We start from the raw sequence: 23,499 nt of genomic DNA, 5'->3' as shown, positions 1-23,499 counted from the left end.
ATATCAAACATGAGAAAAAGTGGCAGTGTGCATACTGAGTCGTGTCTGACTCTTGGTGACCCCGTGGACTGTAGCTTCAATGCTTCTCTATCCACGGGATTATTCTGGTGAGAATACTGGAGTGGGTTGCCATTACCTTCTTCAGGGGATCTTCCCAATCCAGGGATGGAACCCTCATCTCTTGTATCTCCTGCATTGGCAGTCCTTTACCACTAGTACCACCTGAAACTGAAGTTGCTCAGTCGTGTCCAACTCTTTGCAATCGCGTGGACTGTAGCCCACCAGGCTCCTCCATCCACGGGATTCTTCAGGCAAGAATACTGGAGTGGGTTGCCATTTCCTTCTGCAGGGGATCTTCCCGACCCAGGGATCGAACCCAGGTCTCCCACATTGCAGGCAGACGCTTTAACCTCTGAGCCACCAGGGAAGCATTTTTGCATTCCTTGGGCTATTCATTCATGCTGGCCCAGTACCCTGAGCTGGTACTGTTTCCCTCAAAACTGTGCCCATTCTCTCGTGAACTTTACTCAGCCATGCCTTATGACTTGCTGGATCTTAGTTCCGCATCCAGGAATTGAACTGGCACCCTCAGCAGTGAAAGCGAGAGGAGTCCTAGTTGCTGTTGCTGTTAGTCTTCATTGCTGTTGTTACCTGAAGGCCACCGATTATTTCATCCAGCTTGCTCAAGGTTCAACCCTCTTAGAAAACAGTTTATTCAGTGCCACCCTAGAGTGCGCAGATGGAAGCGCGCCCTTCGGTGGTAAAGTGAGATCTGTGTCACTTCTGAGAACGCAGGGGACCAAGGAGAGCAGCTTTTGGAACAGATGTTTCTGGAAGTGGGAGTTTGTTTGTATTAGTTTTCCTCCGAGGTCACTAGATTATAAAACTGAATGCATTGAGGAAAGCGAGTTCTGCATGTTCTCAACTATGTTACCTGTGGACAGGAAGTATTCTGATGGCTATCTTCCTATACGTTTTTCAGAGTTTGCAGTAATGGTAGCTATGAGACTTCCTATTTAAGTAATTGATTTCTAACCTCCTTGGCACAGAGAAATGTTTAAGCAGCCTTTGCCATACCCATCAGCATTCTGGTGCTGAGAGAATCTGATATTAAGTAAAGACAGTGATGATGATACTTCATTCAGTTCATTTTTTAATGTGGACCTTTGTTAAAGTCTGTAGTGAATCTGGTAGAGTATTACTTCTGTTTTATGTTTTGGTTTTTGGCCTCAAGGCATGTGGGATCTTCGCTCCCTGACCAGGGATTGAACCTGCAGCCCCCTGCCTTGGAAGGTGGTCTTAATCACTGGAGCACCAGGGAAGTCCCTTGGTTTGCTTTTTAATATTACCAAATGACAGTCACACAGTGCCATGAGGAATAAATGGCCTCGTTATTTCAAGTGTTCCTTCTCACTTTCCAAGTACCATTCAGAGACCAGGGCAAGGAGAGCTTGGGAAAGCATGCCCGTGTAGGGGCTTTTTAGGCATTCACCGTGCGTGTGATGCGGCCATCATACCCCCTGGGCTCTGAGAGTCTGGAGCTTGGGGGTGAGGTGGCGATGGCAGTGGTTGTAGTGCCCAAGCCACCTCAGTCAGGAAGGTGATAAATGACATAGCTGCCTCTAGGTTAAGTAATGTGTTCAATTTTATTTATTTTTTATAGAAGGTTTTTTTTTTTAATGGACGATTGTTAAAGTCTTTATTGAATTTCTTAAAATATTGCTTCTGTTTTTAATGTTTGGGTGTTTTTGTTTTTTTCTTTTTTGCTGTGTGTTCAATTTTATAATTGCCATTTGAATTTAAATTTCTAGGAGTCTAAATTATAGTATCACCCGAGAAACTCTGAAATGTCCATCTGTCTCTAGAGATGATAGCATTTTACTTCAGTGGGTCTTATGTAGAACCAACGCCTTTCGGTCTAGAGGCTGTACCTTTTCAGTGATTGGAAAAGGCCCCTTGAGATACAACAATATTAGCATAAGCGAGTGCCTATTTTTTCCTTATTTGCAAAAGATGGGTACATTCCCTTGAGTTTTACAAAGTATGCTTGGAACTTTTTGACATAGCCGTGCATATTGAAATCAGAATTATTTTCAGAATAGTAAACTACAGACTACAATTGATCTGACATGAGAGAACCAGAGAAGAAGGGAGCAGGGGTGACATGGGTTTTACCACGCTGGCCCACCCACCTCTCATCTGTGCACTCAAGATGTGACAGTCTGCCAGTGGCTTGTGAATATTCTTGTCCTTCCCTGTGGCTAAATCAAGGGCACGGAACCCGGGGCCAGCGGTGGACATAGATGGAGAACCACGAGGCATAGAGTTCCTGAGCTCATGGAGCAGGAGGTGGGAAGGGATGAGAGCAGGGACTCGATTCAGACACAGCTTCATTCAGAAATGCCTCACGTGGCCCAGAGGCTAGCGCGCCCCTGCCTGCGTGTGGATTTGTGTGGTTTGTACTCTAAGCCAGGGGTCCCCAACCTCTGGGATCTAATGACTTAATGCACTGAGGTGGAGCCTATGAAATAATCATAGAAGTAAAGATAATGCACTTGAATCATTCCGAAACCATCCTCACCCCACCCCACCCTCCCCCCATCCATGGAAAAATTGTCTTCCACAAAAGCAGTCCCCGGTGTCAGAGAGGGTTGGGGATCACTGCCTCAGGTGTATTTTGAGGTTCTGCTTCTTCAGCTCCTAGAGTCATCTTCAAGCTCTTAAAAATGGACAGCTATGACAGATTATTAAAATATCTGCCTTTATTTCTAGGACCAGGGAATGTGCCAAATTATACATCGTTTGGGTTGATTATTTCTCAATTTTATGTGTGCTTGACAGTGTGATAAGTTGCAGGCACTTGGTAATATCAATTAAATTGAACAGACTTTGTTTTAATGTCGTACTATTTCCTCAACCCTACGCACGTTGTCTTGTAACCTTTACTCAGCCATGCCTTATGACTTGCTGGACCTTAGTTCCGCGTCCTGGAATTGAACTGGCACTCTCAGCAGTGAAAGCGAGAGGAGTCCGAGCCTCTGGACCATTTGGGAATTCCCTAGATTTAATAAACTTTGATTGGATATCTTTTGTGTGCCAGACAGAAGTGATGGGAGTAGGAGGTTACAACTTGGGCAAGGAGAAAGATACAGAAAGAGATCGTTTTCAATGCAGGTGATAGGTGCAGTAGTCAGGGTACACACGCTGTTATGGGAGCTGCCGTGAAGATTATTTGGTACTTCCTGGATTTTTTATTTAAGAAAGGAGCATGCGTTAATGAAGACTTTCCTAGGCAGCACCTGCTCCAAATAAGAATCTGGCAATGAAGTGAGTTCAGCTTTGTTAACTTATTAACATAATGGAGAGATTTTTTTGCTTCTAAAATTGTCTGTGTTTGTTTAGTTTTGCTTTTAATAATAATCCCTAATATTGTCATACTAAAAGCTGGTACAAATATTTCTGTTTCTGTTGGAAATATCTATTGAAACATTTAAACACAGAAAGATGTATCAAGGTCCTTAAAAATTCTCATCACCTTTGACATAGTCGTTTTCGGTCTTAGAATTTATCTCAGAGAAAATCAGCATATGCAGAGATTTATGCCTAACAGAGCATTTATCCAAAAATCATGAGTGGAACTTCATGGCCGAGCAGTGGTTAAGACTCTGCACTTCAATGCAGGGGGCAGAGGTTTGATCCCTAGTCAGGGAACTAAAGATTCCACATGCCTGTGGTGTGGCCAAACCACAAAGAAAAAAAAAAAAAAAAAAGAACTCTGTTAGATAAATGTACTATACTAGCACTGGGGATACTCTGGTAAGCAAAAGAGATGCAGGCTCTGGGCTCAGAGAGCTTATCATTTAATGAAACGGTTTTGTCAGTGATCTCTTTGTATAACTAAATAGTGTAGTGTTAGTTGCTCAGTTGTGTCTGACTCTTTGCGACCCCACGGACAGCAGCCTGCAATAGCCCGCCAGGCTCCTCTGTCCATGGAATTCTCCAGGGAAGAATGCTGGAGAGGGTTGCCATTTCCTTCTCCAATAACTAAGTAGAGATGTATCCAAACAGCAGTTTCATTAAAAGACACCTATGCCTGTATGTTCTTGTAAACATCTCTCCCATCCTCACTTTCTTCCTTCAGCAAATGATATCAATACATCTATGCCCCAGGAAGGTCAGTGGCAAGTGGAAGTTTTACTGAAGCACAAAGTGGTTATTTTTTCCTTAAATACTTTTTAAACAGAGCTAGAAATGTCTTCTGCTTTCTTTCTACTCCTGCCAGTATTCTCAGTAAAGGACACATTGTTACCATCTCTCATCTAGCATCTCTGTGATCCACACCTATAATTTCTCATGCCCTCTCTCTCCCTTGCTGCTGCTAAGTCGCTTCAGTCATGTCCGACTCTGTGCGACCCCATAGGCGGCAGCCCATCAGGCTCCCCCGTCCCTGGGATTCTCCAGGCAAGAATACTGGAGTGGGTTGCCATTTCCTTCTCCAATGCAGGAAAGTGAAAAGTAAAAGTGAAGTCGCTCAGTCGAGTCCGACTCTTCACGACCCCATGGACTGCAGCCTACCAGGCTCCTCCATCCATGGGATTTTCCAGGCAAGAGTACTGGAGTGGGTTACTTAGTGCTTATATACATATTGTATACCTTCTAACTAATTTTGTAAATCTCATGTCAAAATTACCTTCTGACTGGGGACTTCTCTGGTGTTCAGTGGTTAAGGCATAGCCTTTCAATGCAGGGGGTGTGGTGGGTTCCGCCTCTGGCCAAGGAGCCAAGACACAGAACAGAAGCAGTATTGTAACAAGTTCAATACAATAAACACTTCAGAAATGGTCCGCATCAAAGAAATATTTTTAAAAAATTTTACCTTATGACCATGCTTTTCTTTTTATTATAAATTTTAAACATTAAGTGTTCGTTACACATCATCAGTGCCCAGAGAAGCAGACCAGAATTGTCATGTTGCCAAAATGACCTCTTGTGATATTTATTCAGCCACCCTAAAGTAGTGTTTTGTTTCTTCTTTGTCCTTCTTTGTTTTTGAAAGTGGTGACCTGTCTTTTCTAACTTGTAAAGTGAAACTTTATGGCTTGTGGGGAAGATGTTTGGCCAGGGGGGTAAAAAACAAACACCGTTTTAACAGTGGGTCAAAGCATGAGCTCTGTAGCCGTACTGCGTGTATTCAGATCTTGGCCCCGTTCCTCCCCATACGTGGCCTTGTACCTGTCACTTCATCCCTCTAAACCCTTAGTTAGATCCTGCTTTTGTGATATGCAGTAATAATCGCAATACCTCATAAGAATGTTTTGGCAAATAAATAGGTTAAGGTCTGGAAAATATTTTGCACCAAGTATGTACTGTATAAATACCCTTATTATGACCATTTGCTATGTGGCTGGTCCCATGGACAGCCACATACCCACTCTTCTGGACAGTTCTGAGATCCCTTTATAATTAAATGACCTACCACAGATGGAGAAGTCTGTTTGGGCAGCAAAAGAGGCAGAAGAAACCTTTTACCTGACAGTACAGTTCTGGATGAATACAGAGGAGGGAGGGGGTGTGCTGTGTAAAAGGAAGGGTATATCCACTCAGGGAATATTTATAGGGTGCCTACTTTGCTCCAGACACTGTGAAAATGGCACGTTAGTAAATACAGCTGTTAATAGTATAATTGTTAGTAAGGAAAACTAGTAGTGAATTCATAAGAGTATTCTATCTTCATGAAGCTTACTTGGGTCTCCAGCAGAGTAGATCTGGGTGAATGTTTTTATGTTGTGTGTGTGTGTATTAGTTGCTCAGTTGTGTCCAATTGTTTGCGACCCCATGGGCTATAGCTCCTCTGTCCATGGAATTCTCCAGGCAGGAAGTCTGGAGTGGGTTGCCATTTCCTCCTCCAGGGGATCTTTCTGACCCAGTGATTGAATCTGGGTCTCTTGCATTGGCAGGCGGATTCCCCACCATCTGAACCACCAGGGAAGCCCTTTATGTTGTTTATATGATAGAAAACCAACGCTTGGGATTTCCATCGTGGTCCAGTGGCTGACTCCATGTTCCCAATGTGAGGGGCCCGGGTTCAATCCCTGGTCAGGCAACTAAGATACCTCATGCCTCAACTAAGTTCTGGAAAGCTGCAAAGAAGACCCAGTGCAGCCAAATATTTGAAAAAACAAACATAAAACTACCAGTGCTTTCTGGAAATAGAGCTCCTGTTAAACATCTAGATTTGATTGCAGTTAATTCCTTGTTGACTGGCTCTCAGAGAGAAACCCTAAAAGTTCAGTTGCAATGTCTGGGTGGGAAATTGCTGGGGAAGTTCTGGGTGATCCTCCACCCTGCAGTTCCAGGTCTCAGGAAGGAAGAGTTAAGAAAATGTGCCATTCTGATGAGCAAGAGGCAGTAACAGTGATGACTTTAATCAAGTCACCAGAGAAACAGTTTTCCTGCAGCTTGTTCTCTGGGTTTCTTTCCTCACTCAGATCAAGGGTCAGTTTAGTTCAGTTGCTCAGTTGTGTCCAACTCCTTGCAGCCCCATGGACTGCAGCACGCCAGGCTTCCCTGCCATCACCAACTCCCAGAGCCTGCTCAAACCCATGTCCATCGAGTCAGTGATGCCATCCAACCATCTCATCCTCTGTCCTAGACTGGAAGGGATTTTGACATGGAACATCTGCCCAGTAAGGAAAGAACGGGATCCTGGGAGCAGTGACTGCTCATGGCCCGGCCCAAAACCATTAACCTGGAGGGGAGGTGCCCCAGTTGAATGAAGACCAGCTTTCTTTCGGAATTTCCTTGGCATACCTTTTTTGGTCTGGGTTAGCCTGCAGGTTTAAAGGGTTGCTCTAGGAATATGTGTTAGGAGAGATGACTGTGAGTGGAAAGACTGTGGAAGTCATTAGGAAACCAGTTTAAAAGTCAAGAAGAGGCTGTTAAGAGTCCAGCTGGGAACCTCATTTGGGTGGTAGAAATAAGGCTGCAAAAGGAAAGATAGTTATGAGAAAGGCACGGAGGAAATGCCACCCGTGTGAAGAGGCAGAGAACTGGAGAGGCTGGAGATGACTGATGCACACCCTGGTTGTGTCGCTGGCTGTGAGCCAGCGGACGAGGAACGGAACCTGTGAGTGCCTGTGCTTCCTCAGGACGCACAGGGGCTGGAGTCAGAGCCTCCCACCAGCGCTGTGAGCATGGTGGGTGTCCTGTGAGATGTGCTCCATAAACTTATTATTGTTAGTGTCTGTCGTTGTCTTTAGTGTGTTAAAACTGCAGTCGTTGGATGTGAGAAATAAAAGGGGCTTGTACCTGAATGGATGGGATAGTGGAGTGTGGGGAGGTATAAAGAGGCATTGGTTTATGAGCAACAGTGAGTGCATTTTCTGATGAGTTGACTTGAATGTGTTTAGGATGTCTGCACTGAAGTAGAAATCTTTGCTGTAGATTTTTTTTTTTTAAATATTTATTTGGTTGCACCAGCTCTTAGGGCATGTGGGATCTAGTTCCCTGACCAAGAATTGAAAACCCAGGACCCCTGCATTGAAAGCACAGAGTCTTAGCCAGTGGACCACCAGGGAAGTCCCTTCACTGTAGATTTATGTTGTTGTTCAGTCACTGAGTTGTGTCCGACTCTTTGCAACCCCATGGACTGCAGCCTGCCAGGCTCCTTTGTCCTCCGCTATCTCCCGGAGTTTGCTCAAATTCATGTCCATTGAGTCGGTGACAATATCTAACCATCTCATCCTCGGTCACCCCCTTCTCCTTTTGCCCTCAATCTTTCCCAGCATCAGGATCTTTTCCAGTGAGTTGGCTCTTAACAAAAATGTCCAAAGTATTGATGATCCAGCATTGGTCCTTTGTATGAACATTCCAGGTTGATTTCTTTAAGGATTCCTTGGTTTGATCTTGCAGTCAAGGGGCTCTCAAGAGTCTTCTCCAACACCACAGTATGAAAGTATCAATTCTTGGGCACTCCGCCTTCTTTATGGTCCAGCCCTCACATCTGTACACAGCTACTGGGTAAAACCATAGCTTTCACTATATGGACCTTTTGTCAGCAAAGTAATGTCTTTGCTTTTTAATACACTGTCTAGGTTTGTCATAGTTTTCCTTCCAAGGAGCAAGTGTCTTTTAATGATATGGCTGCAGTCACCTTCTGCAGTGATTTTAAAGCCTAAAAAAGTAAAATCTATCACTGCTTCCACTTTTTTCCCACTTTTTGTAACTTTTTCCGCTGAAGACTTAGGAATTATCCTAAATTGAATTAGTAACTGAAGCAAAGAAAATGGCCAAGGACTGAATTAAAGAGCCGGTGGAGGGACTTCCCTGGTGGTCCCATGGTTAAGCATCCACTTTCCAGTGCAGGGAATGTGGGTTTGATCCCTGGCCTGGGAACTTAGATTCCTGCATACCTCAGAGCAACTAAGCCCGAGTGCCAAAACTGAGACCCAGTGCAGCAAAATAAATATTAATTTCATAAAAAGAGCAGGTAGAGTAGAGGGGGTGCTGAGCACTGATTGATTTTTCCTGGGTCTCCAGCCCTGAGCACAGCTGGCTCCCTGTGCCAAACGCACAAACTACAGTCATGATCAGTATCACGTCCTTTTGAACTTTTCACCGAATCTTTTGATTGTCCCTCTACACTTAAGTTCTTGGGGAGCTGATGAAGTATGCGACCTTTTGTGGGAACCGAAGGTATTCTTGGGGCATGACAACAGATTCCCACAAGACGGGTGGCTGAAAACAACTGAGATATATTCTCACCATTTAGGAGGAGGAAGGTCTGAAGTCAAGGCATCCACGGAGTTGGCTTCTTCTGGAAACTCAGACCATCCGGTGCATCTCGTAGCTTCTGGTGGTTCCTTCGCTTGTGGCTGCATCATTCCAACCTCTGTTCCCGTCTTCACATCACCTGTTTCTCTATGTCCTCTGCTCTTATAAGGACATCAGTTTTTGGATTTAAGCTCACCGCCACCACCAAATCTAGGATGATTTCATCACGAGATCCTTAAATAATTACATCTCCAAAAAGTCCTGTTTTCAAAAAGGTTACATTCTGAGGTTGCAGACAGACAGGAATTTTAGTGGGGACACTCTTCAACCCCCTACAGCCTGTGTGCACTGTCCCTGGCCACAGAAACTGGGAGTGGACTGTGTTCTTAGCCCTTACATCAGAAGAGCATGTCCCAGTGGGACAGTCCTCAAAAGAGTGGGCCTCGTTAAGGCTGGTTTTTGAAGGGTTTGCTTAACAAACTTGGATCAACTACTTGCAGAGGTATGTGAGTAGGAGTTGCTTGCTTAACAGAGTCCTGGATTTATTTTTCTTGTTTGGAATTTTTCATCATACTTGGGCCTTCTGTGACATGGTTGCTATTTTTTCTGGCGGAATTCTTCATCTATCAGGCAGGCTCTCGTGGAGTTTGTTCTAGTATATTGAGTATGTTGAATGCTAGAGATAAAGACCACTTGTGCTCCAGGGAGCCTGAACCATGAGACGTGGGTGAAAATAAGTGAACGTGTTAGTTGCTCAGTCGTGTCTGACTCTCTGTGACCCCGTAGACCATACATAGCCCACCAGGCTCCTCTGTCCATGGAATTCTCCAAGCCACAATACTGGACTGGGTAGCCATTCTCTTCTCCAGGGGATCTTCCCTCCCCAGGGATTGGACCCAAGTCTCCCACATTACAGGCAGATTTTTTACCGTCTGAGCCAGCAGGGGAGCCCAAGACATGGGACCTGGGTTCTAATCCCAGTTCAGGCGCTTAAGTTTTTCTCATCGTTAAAATACGATATCCATTCCTGCCCCTTTCTCCAGGATTTTTTTTTTTTAATATTTATTTATTTGGCTGGGCGAGGTCTTAGTTGCGACATGTGGGATCAAGTTCTCTGACCAGGGATGGAACCCAGGCCCCCTACATTGGGAGCACAGAGTCTTAACCACTGGAGTAGGGTCTTTTCCACTTTTCTGAAGAAGTCTCTCTCCAGAGTTTTTAAAAGGATTCAGAATAATGGTGTGCACGTTCTCAGCTGTGTATAAAATGTATGAAAATAGGTGTTATTAATATAAAGTGTAATGTTACTTAAGAAGTAGCATTTGGGGGCTTCCTGGCAGTCCAGTGGTTAAGACTCTGTGCTTCTGTTGCAGGGGACACGGCTTCAATCCCTGATCAGGGAACTAAGATCCTGCATTCTGTGCAATATAGCCAAAAAAAAAAAAAGTAGGATTTGCATGCTCTCACCTTCATCCTCTCTCTGCCTATTTCTCTCCCACACAGAGTTGAATTAATCTACAATTTGATCATTTCCTCCTGAAGGGTAATTTCTCTTTTTTTCCCCTCCATTCACTTTATCAAATACACAGCGAAGAGTTGACTTCTTAATACCTTCTGATGTACTGGTTTAGGTACCAGGGTAAGCAAAGGGTGTCTGTGACGCTGGGAGGTGCAGAATGTAGCAAAACAGAGAGAGAGAGGACTTTGCTGGTGGTCCGGTGACTGAGACTCTGTGCTCCCAACGCAGGGCACCCAGGTTCGTTCCTCGGTCATGAACTAGATCTGACGTGGCTCAGCTGAAGTTCCTGCATGCTGCAACTAATAAGACGCTCCACAACCTCAATAAATAAACAAATATTTTTTAAAATAGTTTTTTTTTTTTTTTAATGAACACAGAGAGGATTCTAACAGCCCCAAAGATGGTCCTTGTCACCTCCCTTCTACCCTCTAGGAAGTGACATCTAGGGAATCCTTTAAAGAATGAATAAGAGTTAACCAGGTGAAAGGAAGGGATGTGTATGTACTAGACCTAAAAGTGGGAAGGGAACCATGTGTGGTCAAGCCAGGTAAATAACTCACTGACCTTAGACCAGGAGGGAAAACCAGGTGAGAGTAGGCGCTGGAGGGGCTGGGGGATTCACAAACTCTCCAGACATCAAAGGGAAATCATAGAAAGGTTTTAAGCTGGAGAGTGACAGTACTGAATCGTACATTTTAAAGTTCTTGGGTTCAGGAATCCTTTTCAGTAATCCAGTGACAGTAGTTAGGATTTAAGTGATGTGATGGGATAGATTCAATAGGACCTTGATGAAAGATTGGAGGAGGGTAGGGTGACTTCCAAGTCATCCCGGCTTGGACATCTAAGCATCTTTTACTGAAATCTGGGACCAAGGAAGACACGCCATTGGAGGGAATATGTTTCCTTTTATGAATATTGAGCGTGATGCTGCTGTGGAATATTTCCAAACAGAAATATCCAAGAAACAAAGTAAATGCTGACTTAAAGTTCTTGGACATTGTGTTCTCAACTGTACTAAGGTTATGTCCTTTAAAGAGTCTCCTTGTCCCTCTTGATCTCTGTCGTTGCTAAGCGTCCTTCTTCTTCACCTAAGTTTCAACGTGACCTTAGACTGGAAACTTCCCCTGTCTGCCTCGTTGTTTCCTCATCCAGAAGAAAAGGCAGACTGCGTGATCTTCAGGAGCTCTTTGGGTTTAAACCTTCATCAGAGACTTTGCAGTTATTTGATTTCAAAGAAATCAGAGGGTGGAATTGGGGAATCTAGTCCTTGTTTGTTAGAATTCAGTTTGAACTGTTCTGGTTGCATATTCTTTTGCTAAGAAAAAGGTCATTTCAGATGGATACTGCCCCAACAACTGTATGTATCCTCAGTGGTACAAAAGTGTGACCAGATCTGGGGCAATGGGAAAGGGTTGAGCCAGCCTCCCAGGAGGGTTGACTTAGGTTGACTTAGGCCCAGACAAAAGCCCTGGCCTCCTGGTCTCTTTCTGCTCCCTGGGTCCTGGCTCACTCAGCCTCGCGGACTCCCAAGCCATCCATCCCCACGGGCTCAGGCCATCAGAGGTTCTCTTGCTTTAGCCTTGCTTTCCTACTAAGTTGGCACAGGATGGGCCGACACTAAGGAAGGTGAAGCTGACCTGAGCTCTGCTCCTTCCAGGGGGTGGTCAGGTGAAGGGCTTGTTCTATGGGAAACCCATCTCTTTACCTATTACAATTTTCTCAAACCACATTAGCAACAACAACAACAAAAAAGCCTACAGATGCAAAAAAGCTCATTCAGCTTACTATCTTCTTGCATCAAAGGAGAGCATGTGTGTTTTCAGGGAGTTTCAGCCTCTCAGTGAAGTGGAGGTGTTCTTGTGGACTTCTCCTTTCCAGGTGTGATCCTGCCCCGGGCTGGCCACCTCCACTGTGCCTTAGTGGCTCAGTGGTAAAGAATCCATCCACCTGCCAAAGCAGGAGGCATGGGTTTGACCCCTCGGTCAAGAAGATCCCCTGCAGGAGGAAATGGTAACCCATTCCAGTGTTCTTGCCTGTGAAATCCCATGGACAGAGGCGCCTAGAGGGCTGCAGTCCATCAGTCCATGGGGTTGCAAAGAGATGGGCACGACTGAGCGACTAAACAACAGCTGAGCCAAGCAAGGGATGCCAGGCTGGGTCTACTTTGCCCCTTCAGTTTCTCTTCACAGAACAAGTCCAGGATGATCGCTTTCATTTGCATCTTCTCTCCTGGAGTGTCTCATTCAGTTATTCCACAGGTACTGTGTCACAGCACTTTAAAAGCAAAACACCCCAGACTTTACTCAGGTGGCTACTGACGTTAGTGGTTCTCAGAGTGAAGTGTGTGCCAGAATCACCTAGAGGGCAGAATTCCCGATTAAGTGGGTCTGGGGTGAAGCGGAGAACTTGCCTTTCTCCCGTGCTGCTAGCTGTTGGTCTGGGGAGCACATTTTGAGAAGCACTGGCCCCCAACACAGCGCTCTGTGGGGGCTGCAGTGCCACTGGGCAGCTCTGCCTTGGGAACACAGGGAAGGGCGTGAATAACTCTACCTGGGTTGTTGACCTTTCTTCCTGTTACTTGACCTGCTGTATGGCTTGGGTCAGATTTCTCAGCACCTCACTCATGAGGCCATTAAAGCGTTAGTCGCTCGGTCGTGTCCGACTCTTTGCAACCTCATGGATTGTAGCCTGCCAGGCTCCTCTGTCCTTGGGGTTTTCTAGGCATGGAAGTGGGTTGCTATTCCCTCTCCAGGGGATCTTCTCAACCCAGAGGTTGAACCCAGGTCTCCCATGTTGGAGGCAGATTCTTGACCATCTAAGCCACCAGGGAAGTCATTAATCCTTTGCCTCGGCATACCTTGGTACCTTGGCCACTGAAGTCAGGCCAGGAGGCCTGCTTGCTTCCCTCCCAGCTGCTTCACTGTTTGATCCCATACATCCTACTCTGACTACCCCTTGCCCGTCTGCCCACTCCACGAGGGGTTTCCGGGAACTATAGGAATGAATTCATCCTTCAGAGGTTTGGAAGAGGAGCTCGCTTTAAAAACGGGCCCCTGGATGAGACCCACTGGAGGAGCAGTTTTCAAACAGTTACCTCCAGAACCTTGATGTTCTCCGGGAACTGTCACAGGAGTTGAGTTCCTCCAGCCAGGACCACCAGAGAATCTGCCCAGACCGCTCCACTCCTATTAAAAAAGAGTTTCTGGGAAACATGTTTGAAGAAAGGTTCCATTGGTTTTATTTTTAACTTTGGAAACGCCTGCTCCAAAACACTTGCTCTGATTTGAGCCTCCCTTGGCTCAGTATTTTGGGTGCATATGAGATACTGCCAGGGTTGAGAAATTTTAGATCTAGTTCCTCTGGCTGTTCCCTCAGTTCCTTTAACAAAGAAAACAGTGGTATCTCTTTAAAGAAGTTTTGGAGTTTTCTGTCAGGTGCTGTTCAATACAGCAAGCATGACTGCATGCTAAATGCCAGGCTCAGAGCCGGGCCAGGAGTGCAGAGTGAGACCTGGCTCCTGCCCGGAGGATGTGCTGTTAGTCATCACTTCACTGCCCTCCTGTCTCAGCACTCATCACACAGAGCATCTCCGCTGATACCCTGAGTTCATCTTCCTCCTGACCAACCTTTCACGCGCCTCTTTAACAGTTACCGTAACTCCAGATTCCATTCTAAGAAGTGAAGGGAGAACTGATGAGCTGGAGCAAGGGATTTACCCAGTGTATGTTCCCCCTGGTCTCTTATCTTAGGATCTGCTTCACTGAGGCTTTGCTAGTAGCTCAGGTGGTAAAGAATCTGCCTACAATGCAGGAGACCCCCATTTGATCCCTGAGTTGGGAAGATCCCCTGGAGAAGGGAATGGCTACCTACTGCAATATTCTTGCCAGGGAAATCCCATAGACAGAGGAGCTTGGTGGTCAGTCCGTGGGGGTCACAAAAGAGTTGGACACAACTGGCAGACTAATACTTAGACTTTTTCACTACCTGACTATACTATTACTCTGCAGTTGGGATATAGGACAGCGGCCCCCAATGTTTTTGGTACTAGGGACTGCTTTTGTAGAAGGTAATTTTCCCACGGACTGGAGTGGAAGGGGTGGTGTTGGGGATGTTTCAAGCACATTAAATTATTGTGCACTTTATTTCTATTATTATTGCATTAGATCCTGGAGGTTGGGGACCCCTGGCTTAGAGGACTTGGAAGCAAACCCCCACCATTCTTTATTGGTTGCACTGGGTCTGCCATGCTTTGCGGGCTTTTCTTTAGTTCCAGCAAGCAGGGGTTAGTCTCGTTGGAGAGCACGGGCTGTAGGGTGCTCTAGCTTCTGTAGTTTCTCCCAGGCGCTAGAGAACAGGCTCAGTAGTTGTGGTGCGTGGACTTAGTTGCTCAACAGCATGTTGGATCGTCCTGGACCAGGAATCGAACTCTGCATTGTCTCTACAATGTCTGCTGCACTGCCAGGCAGATTCTTTACCACTGAGCCACCAGGGAATCCGTGGGCTAGGTTTTGTGCAAATATCCATCAGGGACTGGTCGAGTGTGAAGTAAAGCTTTAGCACAAAATATGGAAAGATCTGACAATCACAAATTCCATCAGGCTGAGATCAAAACCCAGACCCTATGTCTTTAGGATCAGATACCTTAAAAGATCTTTCTAGAAATGTTCTGAAGGGAGCCCCAGAGCACCCTGCAAGGCTTCCTCACCTTTAGCCATCAGGCAGCAGACTCAGCAGAGCCCCTGGGTGGTGACTGTTGTCCTCTGCTGTCACCGTGGGGCGAGGCAAGCATGGGCCGAAAGATGACTGTGCTGGGTCTTGAGACTCTTGACGTTTTTAAAAAAAGACTCAGAAGTCTTAAAATAACCTGGTAGCTGAAATAACAACAGCAGCCACAGTCACAGCCTGCCATTCCTGAGAATGGTTGTTTGTTTAAAATCTGAGGCACTGGTTCTGGCAGCGGTTGGTTTCCACGAGCCTGGGCTCTCGCAAGAGTTGTTGCTCTAATGGAAATCATATGGTCTCATCACCACAGGAATCACGGGGCTCTGCTAACCCCTCGCTAAGGAATTTCCTTCCAGAAACTACACACACACACCTCCACACCCTAGAGCTGTGGAAGCAGGTGGTGGAGACCTGATCCCTTTAAAAAGGATTATGATGTTAATATTTTCCCAACCAAATAATTGGCCTAGGCTCCCCAGCCTAGATAGACCAGCAGACTCTGTTCCCATCACCACAAGGAGGTCGCTTCAACAGCCTTGTTCAGAGAGGGAGAGTTGGGGTGCCTGAGCAACCAGAGCCTCATCACCTCACCTTGTTGGGATCCCCCTCCTGGCCCCTAAAGTGTCATCATCAACAGCTCTTGACTCTCCCTCATCCTTTCAGAAGCTCTTCCTGGGACTTCTCTGGTGGTCCAATGGTTAGGACACCACCTTCTGATGCAGAGGGTGCAGGTTCAATCCCTGGTCCAGGAGCTAAGATTCCCGTGTGCCTCACAGCCAGAAACCCAAAGCAGAACAGAAGCAGAATTGTAACAGAGTCAATAAAGACTTTAAAAGTGGTCCACATCAAAAATAATTTAAAAAAGAGAGATAAACTATTATCACAATGACAACTGAGTTGATTAAAAAAAAACTCTTCCACACCTGCTGGAGACAGAAGCTCCGCACACACCCATCCACTGATGAGACACTCCTGTGGGCTCAGCTGCCTTCTGCTTGTTCTGTAGGGTGGTCTCCATGGCACACTCAGCATGGCACTCTTCTATTTCTAACCCCCTCCCCACACTGAAAATCCTGCCCATAGTCAGAATTTAGGGAGATAGGGGAGACCTGGAGTGAAGACTTGGGGCGGCTTAGATGGTGAGAAGGAAGCAAATGACTCTCTCGACCTTGGATCACATGCCATGCACTGTCGACCTCTGGAAAGTCCTGAATGGCAGTCACATTTAATGGCTTTAGGGGTCACCTTTCCTGACTCCTTGGCAATCCCAGGGAGCATCCCTGGCCTACATGATATCAGACTTTGACAGGTGATAAAAGCACGTACTGACATGCTGCTTCACGGGTTCCAGATGCGTAACTATTGACTGTGGGTATTTTTGCCTTGAGACACACCCCAGCCCACCCCCCATGTGTGTGTGGTGCCTCAGCAGGCTGCTTCCCGATGCATCCTGAGACCTCAGCACTTGCCTGTCAATCTGGCAAAACTGCAGCCTGACCAGCGTGGACTCGGAGCTGAGCAAGGAACATTGAGACCAGCCGGTCAGCATCACAACTCACGTGTTTTCCCTAGAAAATGAAATCGGTATCAACAGCAGCAGTGAATGCCCTTATTTGGATCTTGGTGCAGTGTCCCTTGAATCTGGACACCCCAGACTTTGCATTTCCATCCTCCAAACTTAGAACACTTTAAATGCCCTGTGGGCAGTGTCTGGCCTTGTGCTTCTAAACAGAAAACTCTGGATGATCATGGTTTGCCAGTAATCAGTATGCCGATGAACAGGGGAGTCCTCCAGTCCTGGGGTCCTTCTGGTCCTGCTGGGTGGCCGCTGTTCTCCCAACCGCTCTCCAGTGGGTCTTCACGGGAGATCGCTACTGGATCTCTGTCTTCCTCGAAGGACCCTGTTTGCTGTTGGGTTCAGGAAGTCCCCACTGTTCAGGGGGTTCCCCGTATTCCAGTTGGAAAGACATCAGAGTGTCCACTGTGGAGGCTAAGATCTCAGCAGGCCAGGCCGGAAGCAGATGCTTACTGCTTTTTAAAAAACGTTTACTTACTGATTTTTATAAATACTATATAATTACATATAAATTTATTATATAGTATAAATTTATACTTTTTAAATAAGTATGAAATATGTTTACGAATTTTAAATTTATTTTTAATTGGAGAAGAATGGCTTGACAGTGTTGGTTTTTGCCGTCCAACAACGTGAATCAGCCATAAGGAGACATAGACCCCCTCCCCCTGTCCTGAGCCTCCCTTCCACCACCCCCAGTCCATCCCAGCCCTCGAGCCTTTTTTTTTTTTTTTTCCAATTCTGTATGTACTTGTCAGTGATCGGTGTTCAGGAGACCAGCGCCAACAAGTGATGCAGCGGCTGAGTGATGCGACCCGTGCCGCGGAAGGGGGCTCGGGCGCGCGCGGGTGTGTTTGCGGCTCGGAGCCGGCGGTGGGGTGGCCACTAACTGTCCCCTTCTTCTTGTCTTGCAGATGAGCTCACAGTGCCTGCACTTTACCCCAGTAGCCCTGAAGTGTGGGCCCCGTACCCTCTGTACCCAGCGGACTTAGCGCCTGCGCTGCCTCCTCCTGCTTTCACCTACCCCGCTTCACTGCATGCCCAGGTAATTGACGCCCCTCGGCCACGACTCCACTCACCCCAGCACCCGTCCTTTCCAACCTGGTTGCCCAGAGCACACCGTACGACTAACACCTCTCCAGCTAACAGATCCACCTCCGAGAGATTAATGCCCCCCTCTCGATCAGCCGCCACTCCTCCGGGACTTGTGAGGACCATCTGACAGCCATGGCATCACCCACTGCCTGACGTTTGCCCCCCCCAACCCGCGCCCCCAGACAACACCACTCTCCTCCTTAATGATCTCACCTCATGCCACACACACGGGAGACGGGCCCGGGTTAGACCTCCCCCAGCCAGCTCGAGGGCACCCCCGGAGCACAGGCGTGTGTGCCTTATCGTGTGGAGGGACCGCAGCGGGAGGCGTGCGCGTGGCCCTGGAGTCATGTGTCTGCGTGTGTTTGTCTGTATGGAGAGTTCTAGTGTGTTCTGGGAGCTCGAGTGATGAAGAGGGCATGTCGGGAGTTTCCAGGAGGAAGGCTGTGTGCTATCCTACATGTGTCAAGGACCAGATTCACACTTCCATTTATTTTTAAGAGACCCTGTGGGAAAGGAGGTACGATATAGTGTCTTAAATGGAATTAGAAGTCAGGGTCGAGGTGTGTCTTCTGACCGGCTTTCTTTCTCAGTTAAGAATAGCCTGAGTTTTATAAACACACTCCAGTGTTTCTTCACAAAGATTACTGTCTACTTATGAACCCTTTCTCTTCCCTTGGGGAAAAAAAAAATTGTTTCTCTTAGCTTTTCTTGCAAGCAGTAGTAGTCCATGTTAGGATCCAGAGTGATGATCAGTAGCAAATAAGAGAGAAAGAATATAGCTGTCATTTGTCTTATTCCACGTGTAAGTCCTCTAAAAGCAGAAAAGCCTGCTTTTAAAACGTCATCAGCCTGCACAGGTTTGGAGGGACGGGGGTTGTTTTGCTTAGTGTTTATTGACCAGGCCGGGTGAAATCAACAGCTTGCCAGAAAACCCTTCTGACTTAACACTCTTTTACATGGTACAGAACTTACCTGTGTTGTACACGACACCTACCAGCCGCCCCAGTGAGGGTTCTCACAGGGAGGCCATGGGCTCAGGAGTGTTGTTAGATGGACATCCTTCCATTCTCTTCCAGCTCAGTTGTCAGTGCTTCGATTGTGCATGGACAGCCCGGCCTCTCAGGTACCGTGCAGGCAACCTACAAAGAAAAAGCCTCCGTGCCTCGACCTCCAGAGTTGGGAGAGGCGGGTGGAAAGAGTCCAGGTAGTAGGTGAATGATGGTGGCAGCACTTGGCATAGGAAACAGAATACCAGGGCTCTTCCAAGACTGATACCCAGTCTGGGTTGCTGTTCACTTCCCTTCCCTTGCTGCCCTTTCCACCTTCGTCCACGTCAGTACTTGGCCACCCTTGCAACGGCAGGTAGCCAGAGCTGCAAAGGGAAAGAGAACCAGCAGACACCTTCTGCTGGGTTACCAGAATGTTCCTGGGGGCCTCAGGCATAATTTCATAGAGGCCGTGGAGCAACTCAAAAAAGTCCTCTCTGTTGGTGGCCCACCCCCGCCATCTGGGCCATGTAATAGCCCCCTTCTTCCTCTTCCTGGACTGCCTAGATACAGCTCCATTGACTGTCGAGGCCATCTTAATGACACCATGAAATGGTGCCAAGTTTGCATGGTCTTCTAATTACCCATGGCTTTGGTTAATCAGCCACAAAGCCTTTTCACCACTGCCCTGGAAAAGCAAGGCCTGACACTGGCCGCACAGGACCGGGAATGAGAGATCCAAAAGCCCAGGCCATTGTGAGAGAGGATGAGGAGAGACGGTGCCAAGATAAATGGACTCGCCGGTTCTGACTTACGGGGATGTGTACCGCCCATGGTGGCATGTTCCCCGTGAGCTGTTCCTTGGTCTTGAGGCTTTCCCAGCCGGGCATCCACTTGGCATCGCTACATCAGCCCTAGAGCTGGTGGGACTCTCATCTGATACCAGTGTGAGATCCTTGCGCTCAACCCCGCTTCTTACTGGGGGTCATTCCCAGTACAAGCTTGAGTTCTGTGTTGCAAAGGCTGATGAACAGATAACGGTTATTTAAATGTCTTTGTCCGATAGGAGAATCGTAGAATGAACTGGGAGAGGCTTGACAGATCAGCTGGTCCGACCCATTTTACAAATGAGGACACAGACCAGAGAAGATGCAGAGAGTTGTCCAAAGTCTGGACGTGGCTCTGCCGTGGCCAGAGTCAGGTCACCTGATTCCTAGCTCTGTCCACACCTCAGTGCTGGCTCACCAGAGACTAAGTCTTTGATGGAATTGTGGAGAGGCCTTGCTCCAGTGACTCCTTGGATCTTTTTCTTCTCTAAGTAGATGAGAAGCCTGTAAGAAGAGACTTGGAGGCAGAGACGAGGGACTCAGAACTTAACCATCACCCAAAAGGCCTAAGAGAATTTTTACTAACTGGAGGTAGAGCAGAGGGGAAGACCAGAATGGAGCATCCCCTTAGTGGCTAATTCCGTTTTGTTCTGGAAATCTTATTATATGTCTTTGGAGATCAGCTTTGAGATGATTTTGCTTTTCTTAGTGATGTTGTGCTCTGTTTTGAGACTTGGATTTTTTTTTTCTTCTAGTGTTTCTCTCCTGAGGCAAAGCCCAACACACCTGTCTTTTGTCCACTTCTCCAGCAAATTAGATTTGTCTCTGGGAATGTGTTTGTAACATATCAACCTACTGCAGACCAGCAGAGGGAGCTCCCATGTTGAATTTGCTTGTTAGCTGTTTTTTTGTTGTTGTTGTTTGTTTTTTCCCTTCCCTCCCTTTTGCAAAAACTATTTCTTGGTAACATTTGAGAGATTTCAATAAAAATTTTAATTAGAGCAAACATGATCTCAAGTAGACTGCAGCGTTTTGTTTTTCACGGTGATGCGACTTTGGAGCTAAGATGTTATCTCTGACTGAGATTTGGGGAGAGCTGGGCCTAGGATGCTGAGTACACATTATATGGGAGAGGGAGCCAGCATCCCAGGGAGACTCGCTGCTGCTGCCTGTATCCTCTTGGGCTCCTGAACCATCAGAGCTGCATAATAGAAGTTGCTCATTCTAGCATCCATGGGTCACACCTACCAGGAGCTGTCACTTCAACAAGGATGGCTGTCTTTTCCAGTCTGTCTGATCCAGAAGGAAGATCCAGGAGAGACAGAAGTTATCGCTGCAAAGGAGTTGATGCTTCGTGTCTCTGCTTCTGCCCGGCCTGTATGGTGCCTCCGTGGCCACACTGAAGATGCGTGTTGGACATCACATCCCACTTGTAGAGAATTACTGGGCAAGGACTGTAAGCCGCAGTACTGCCTTTTGTACTTCTAGAGATAAGAGGCCAGCTGATTTCTGAGAAGATTGTTCACTTCTTAAGAAGTGCTCATCCTGCTTACTTTTGCCATCGTTGGTATTTGAAATGTATTAAGTGTATTATGCGAGTCACTGTCAACAAGGGAGGAAGGTTTCATTCACGACTTTTAGGAAAGGCGCATGCGGAAGAGAATCCACACAGTTCCTCTTACCTCATACTCACACATCTCAGCTTTTTTTTTTTTTTAAAGTTTGGGTTCATTTTTACTTTTGGTCTGCTTGCTAATGGGTCTGAGAGGAAGCCAATAAAACACACTGTCCTCTCCCACAGTCTGGAAGCAATGCCATTTACCCTTGACCAGAGTCGCCTTGAATTGAGCCAGGAACTTGCGCAGGTAAGTGGGGCCGAGAGAGCAGGTCCTGGCTACCAAGCTGTCTCCTCCATGGGCCCTGTCTGCCCTGAGTCTCTGCACATTGTGTCCCGGGGCTGCCCTGCGGCTTGTGACTGGAGCGCGTCACCTGCCCATGAACAGAAGGTCTTCAGATGAAACCACAGACTTCCCGGGGCAAGACGGGCCCCTGGGGAGGTCTCCCTGTGACACACTGGAAAAATCCTAAAGGTTAGACCTAAAATAAATGCCAAATGGACCATGGGAAAAACTCAGGCAAACAAAGAGAAGTCATTGGGGAGAGATGACCTAGGGTGACATGTGGGTGTCCTGACCTCCGGGTCCTCACCCCAGACACTGCAGTTTCTAGAACTGCATTTGTAAACTTCTTGTTTGGTTTTTTTTTTTTTTTAAGGAAATCTCTTTAGGCATCTCCTCTGTCACTGAGCCCCCGTAGTGAATACCGAGATGAAGCAGCGTGGTCTGATGTGAGTTGGATTTAAGCATGGTACATAGCTGGTCAGACGGGGCATGGTGAGGGAGGCAGGTGTGACTGTATACTTGGGTGGGCACATAGCCTGGCAGCGGGTCAGCAGTGTTTGCTTCCTACCCGGGTGCTCCTGGGGACTCGCACAGGGGGGACTCTGTTCCTTGAGCTTCTCCCTCCTATTCAGAAGGCAGCAGCCAGTGTTGAAATGCTGGGCCTGAGAACTGAACCCCTCAGAGGCGACTTTATTCCCTCACCAGCTGCCAGCCTCCCAGAGGAAAGGGAGGTGTCAGGAGATTCGGGCGTGGTTTCTCTTCCCCCTGACGGCCTCATCCTTGAGGCCTGGCTTTCCCAAACATATCTTATCCTGTAGCCCTGGGGCTGGTCTCTGCCCCAGAGACCCCTTCCTTGAAGGACTGCCTTTGAGGCAGATCAGCTCAAGGCTTTGAATTGTTTGGGCATAAATGAAAGTATTAATTCTCTGACATTTGCTTTTCTCTTTAAACCTGCAACTCCGTGAAGGTCAGAGTAGGGGCGGGGGAACCACGCCCTGGCATTGTCTCCTGATCGCACCAGACTTGTCTCGTCCCCTGTTTTTGTTTGACTTTCTGGTCACCTGAGAGCCCCTGGCTTGGCTCCCATAGTAGACGGAGGATGGGTTGGCGTGGTGCTCATGGCCTAGCCTCTCGTGAGCACTGGGCCCCCTTTCCTGTTCCAGTCCCCCCAGCCCCTCCCTAGGGGGCTCTTTCCCTGTCAACCCCATAAGGCCTGAGGTTTCTGGGGCTCCCTGGTCAGATGTGGGCTTTGCCATTTACAGGTTTTGTGACCTTGACTCAAGTTCCTTAAAAGAATCCACCTGCAATGCAGGAGACCTGTGTTCGATCCCTGGGTCGGGAAGATCTCCTGGAGAAGGAAATAGTAACCCACTCCAGTATTCTTGCCTGGAAAATCCCATGAAGAGGAGCTTGGCAGGCTGCAGTCTATGGGGTCGCAGAGTCGGACACAACTAAGCAACTAACACTCAAAGTGGGGCTAAAAATCCCTCATGTAAAACAGGGGTGCCTGGCACACAGTAAGGGCTTAGAAAATGTTAGCCTTTCAAGGTGCATTTGAATCTTCAAGGAGAAGGGAGCCCAGGACAAGCTACCCCCGTGAACTGTGCTGGTTCAGTCGTCTAGCCCGTCTGGATACCAGTGGGAATGCAGAGTCCTCATGGCTGCAGCCCAAGGGAAGACCAGAGGCTGGGGAGGTGGCAGAGGAACGGGTGAGTGAGATAAGGCCTGAGTGACGGTCCCCACCGTCATGAGCGATGCCTGCCTGCATCAGCACTGTGGTCCCTGTAGCCGGTGCCAGCTCTGAGAGAACGTGGCCCCGGGAGGAAGCCCCCCACCCCCCAGGGGCAGGCCAGGCCCGGACACGCCTGTCCCCGACAGGAAACAGCTGGGTTCCCAGAGACCGGTGATTACATGTGTTCCTTTACTCAGAGCTCTTCAGCTGCTGGTCACCCCGCCAGTCCTTACCCGGGCCTTCTAGCTCATTCTCCCTCCAGTCTCTCTGCTGTGACTTGGCTCCAGCCTGGTGTCCAGGTGATGGGGTTACACTGTGTGCCTTGGGGGGCGGGGGAGATGATTCTCCTAGTCCTGGTGGCTGATC

At 47.5% G+C, this 23,499-nt stretch overlaps 1 protein-coding gene across 11 annotated transcripts in view; it reads left to right on the top strand.

Moving 5' to 3' along the window:
* Positions 1-23,499, top strand: part of RBPMS (RNA binding protein, mRNA processing factor) — a 200,256-nt gene that overhangs the window by 155,437 nt on the left and 21,320 nt on the right. For 6 of the 11 annotated variants that reach the window (XM_068971765.1, XM_068971770.1, XM_068971768.1 and 3 more), the window contains exon 6: positions 17,504-17,634. The exons of 2 other annotated variants lie outside the window; for them this stretch is intronic. In XM_068971765.1, the coding sequence (XP_068827866.1) occupies positions 17,504-17,634 (131 nt within the window). Of the gene's footprint in view, positions 1-17,503; positions 17,635-20,255; positions 20,488-20,788; positions 20,902-23,499 lie in introns of those variants that run through there. 3 more of the 11 variants (XM_068971767.1, XM_068971766.1, XM_068971771.1) reach the window with 2 other exon arrangements.

The sequence above is a fragment of the Capricornis sumatraensis genome, chromosome 4 (genome assembly GCF_032405125.1).
Source record: "Capricornis sumatraensis isolate serow.1 chromosome 4, serow.2, whole genome shotgun sequence".
Lineage (NCBI taxonomy): Eukaryota > Metazoa > Chordata > Mammalia > Artiodactyla > Bovidae > Capricornis > Capricornis sumatraensis.
Note: the sequence above shows the minus strand (reverse complement) of the source record. Positions and strands in the feature narration are given on the sequence as shown.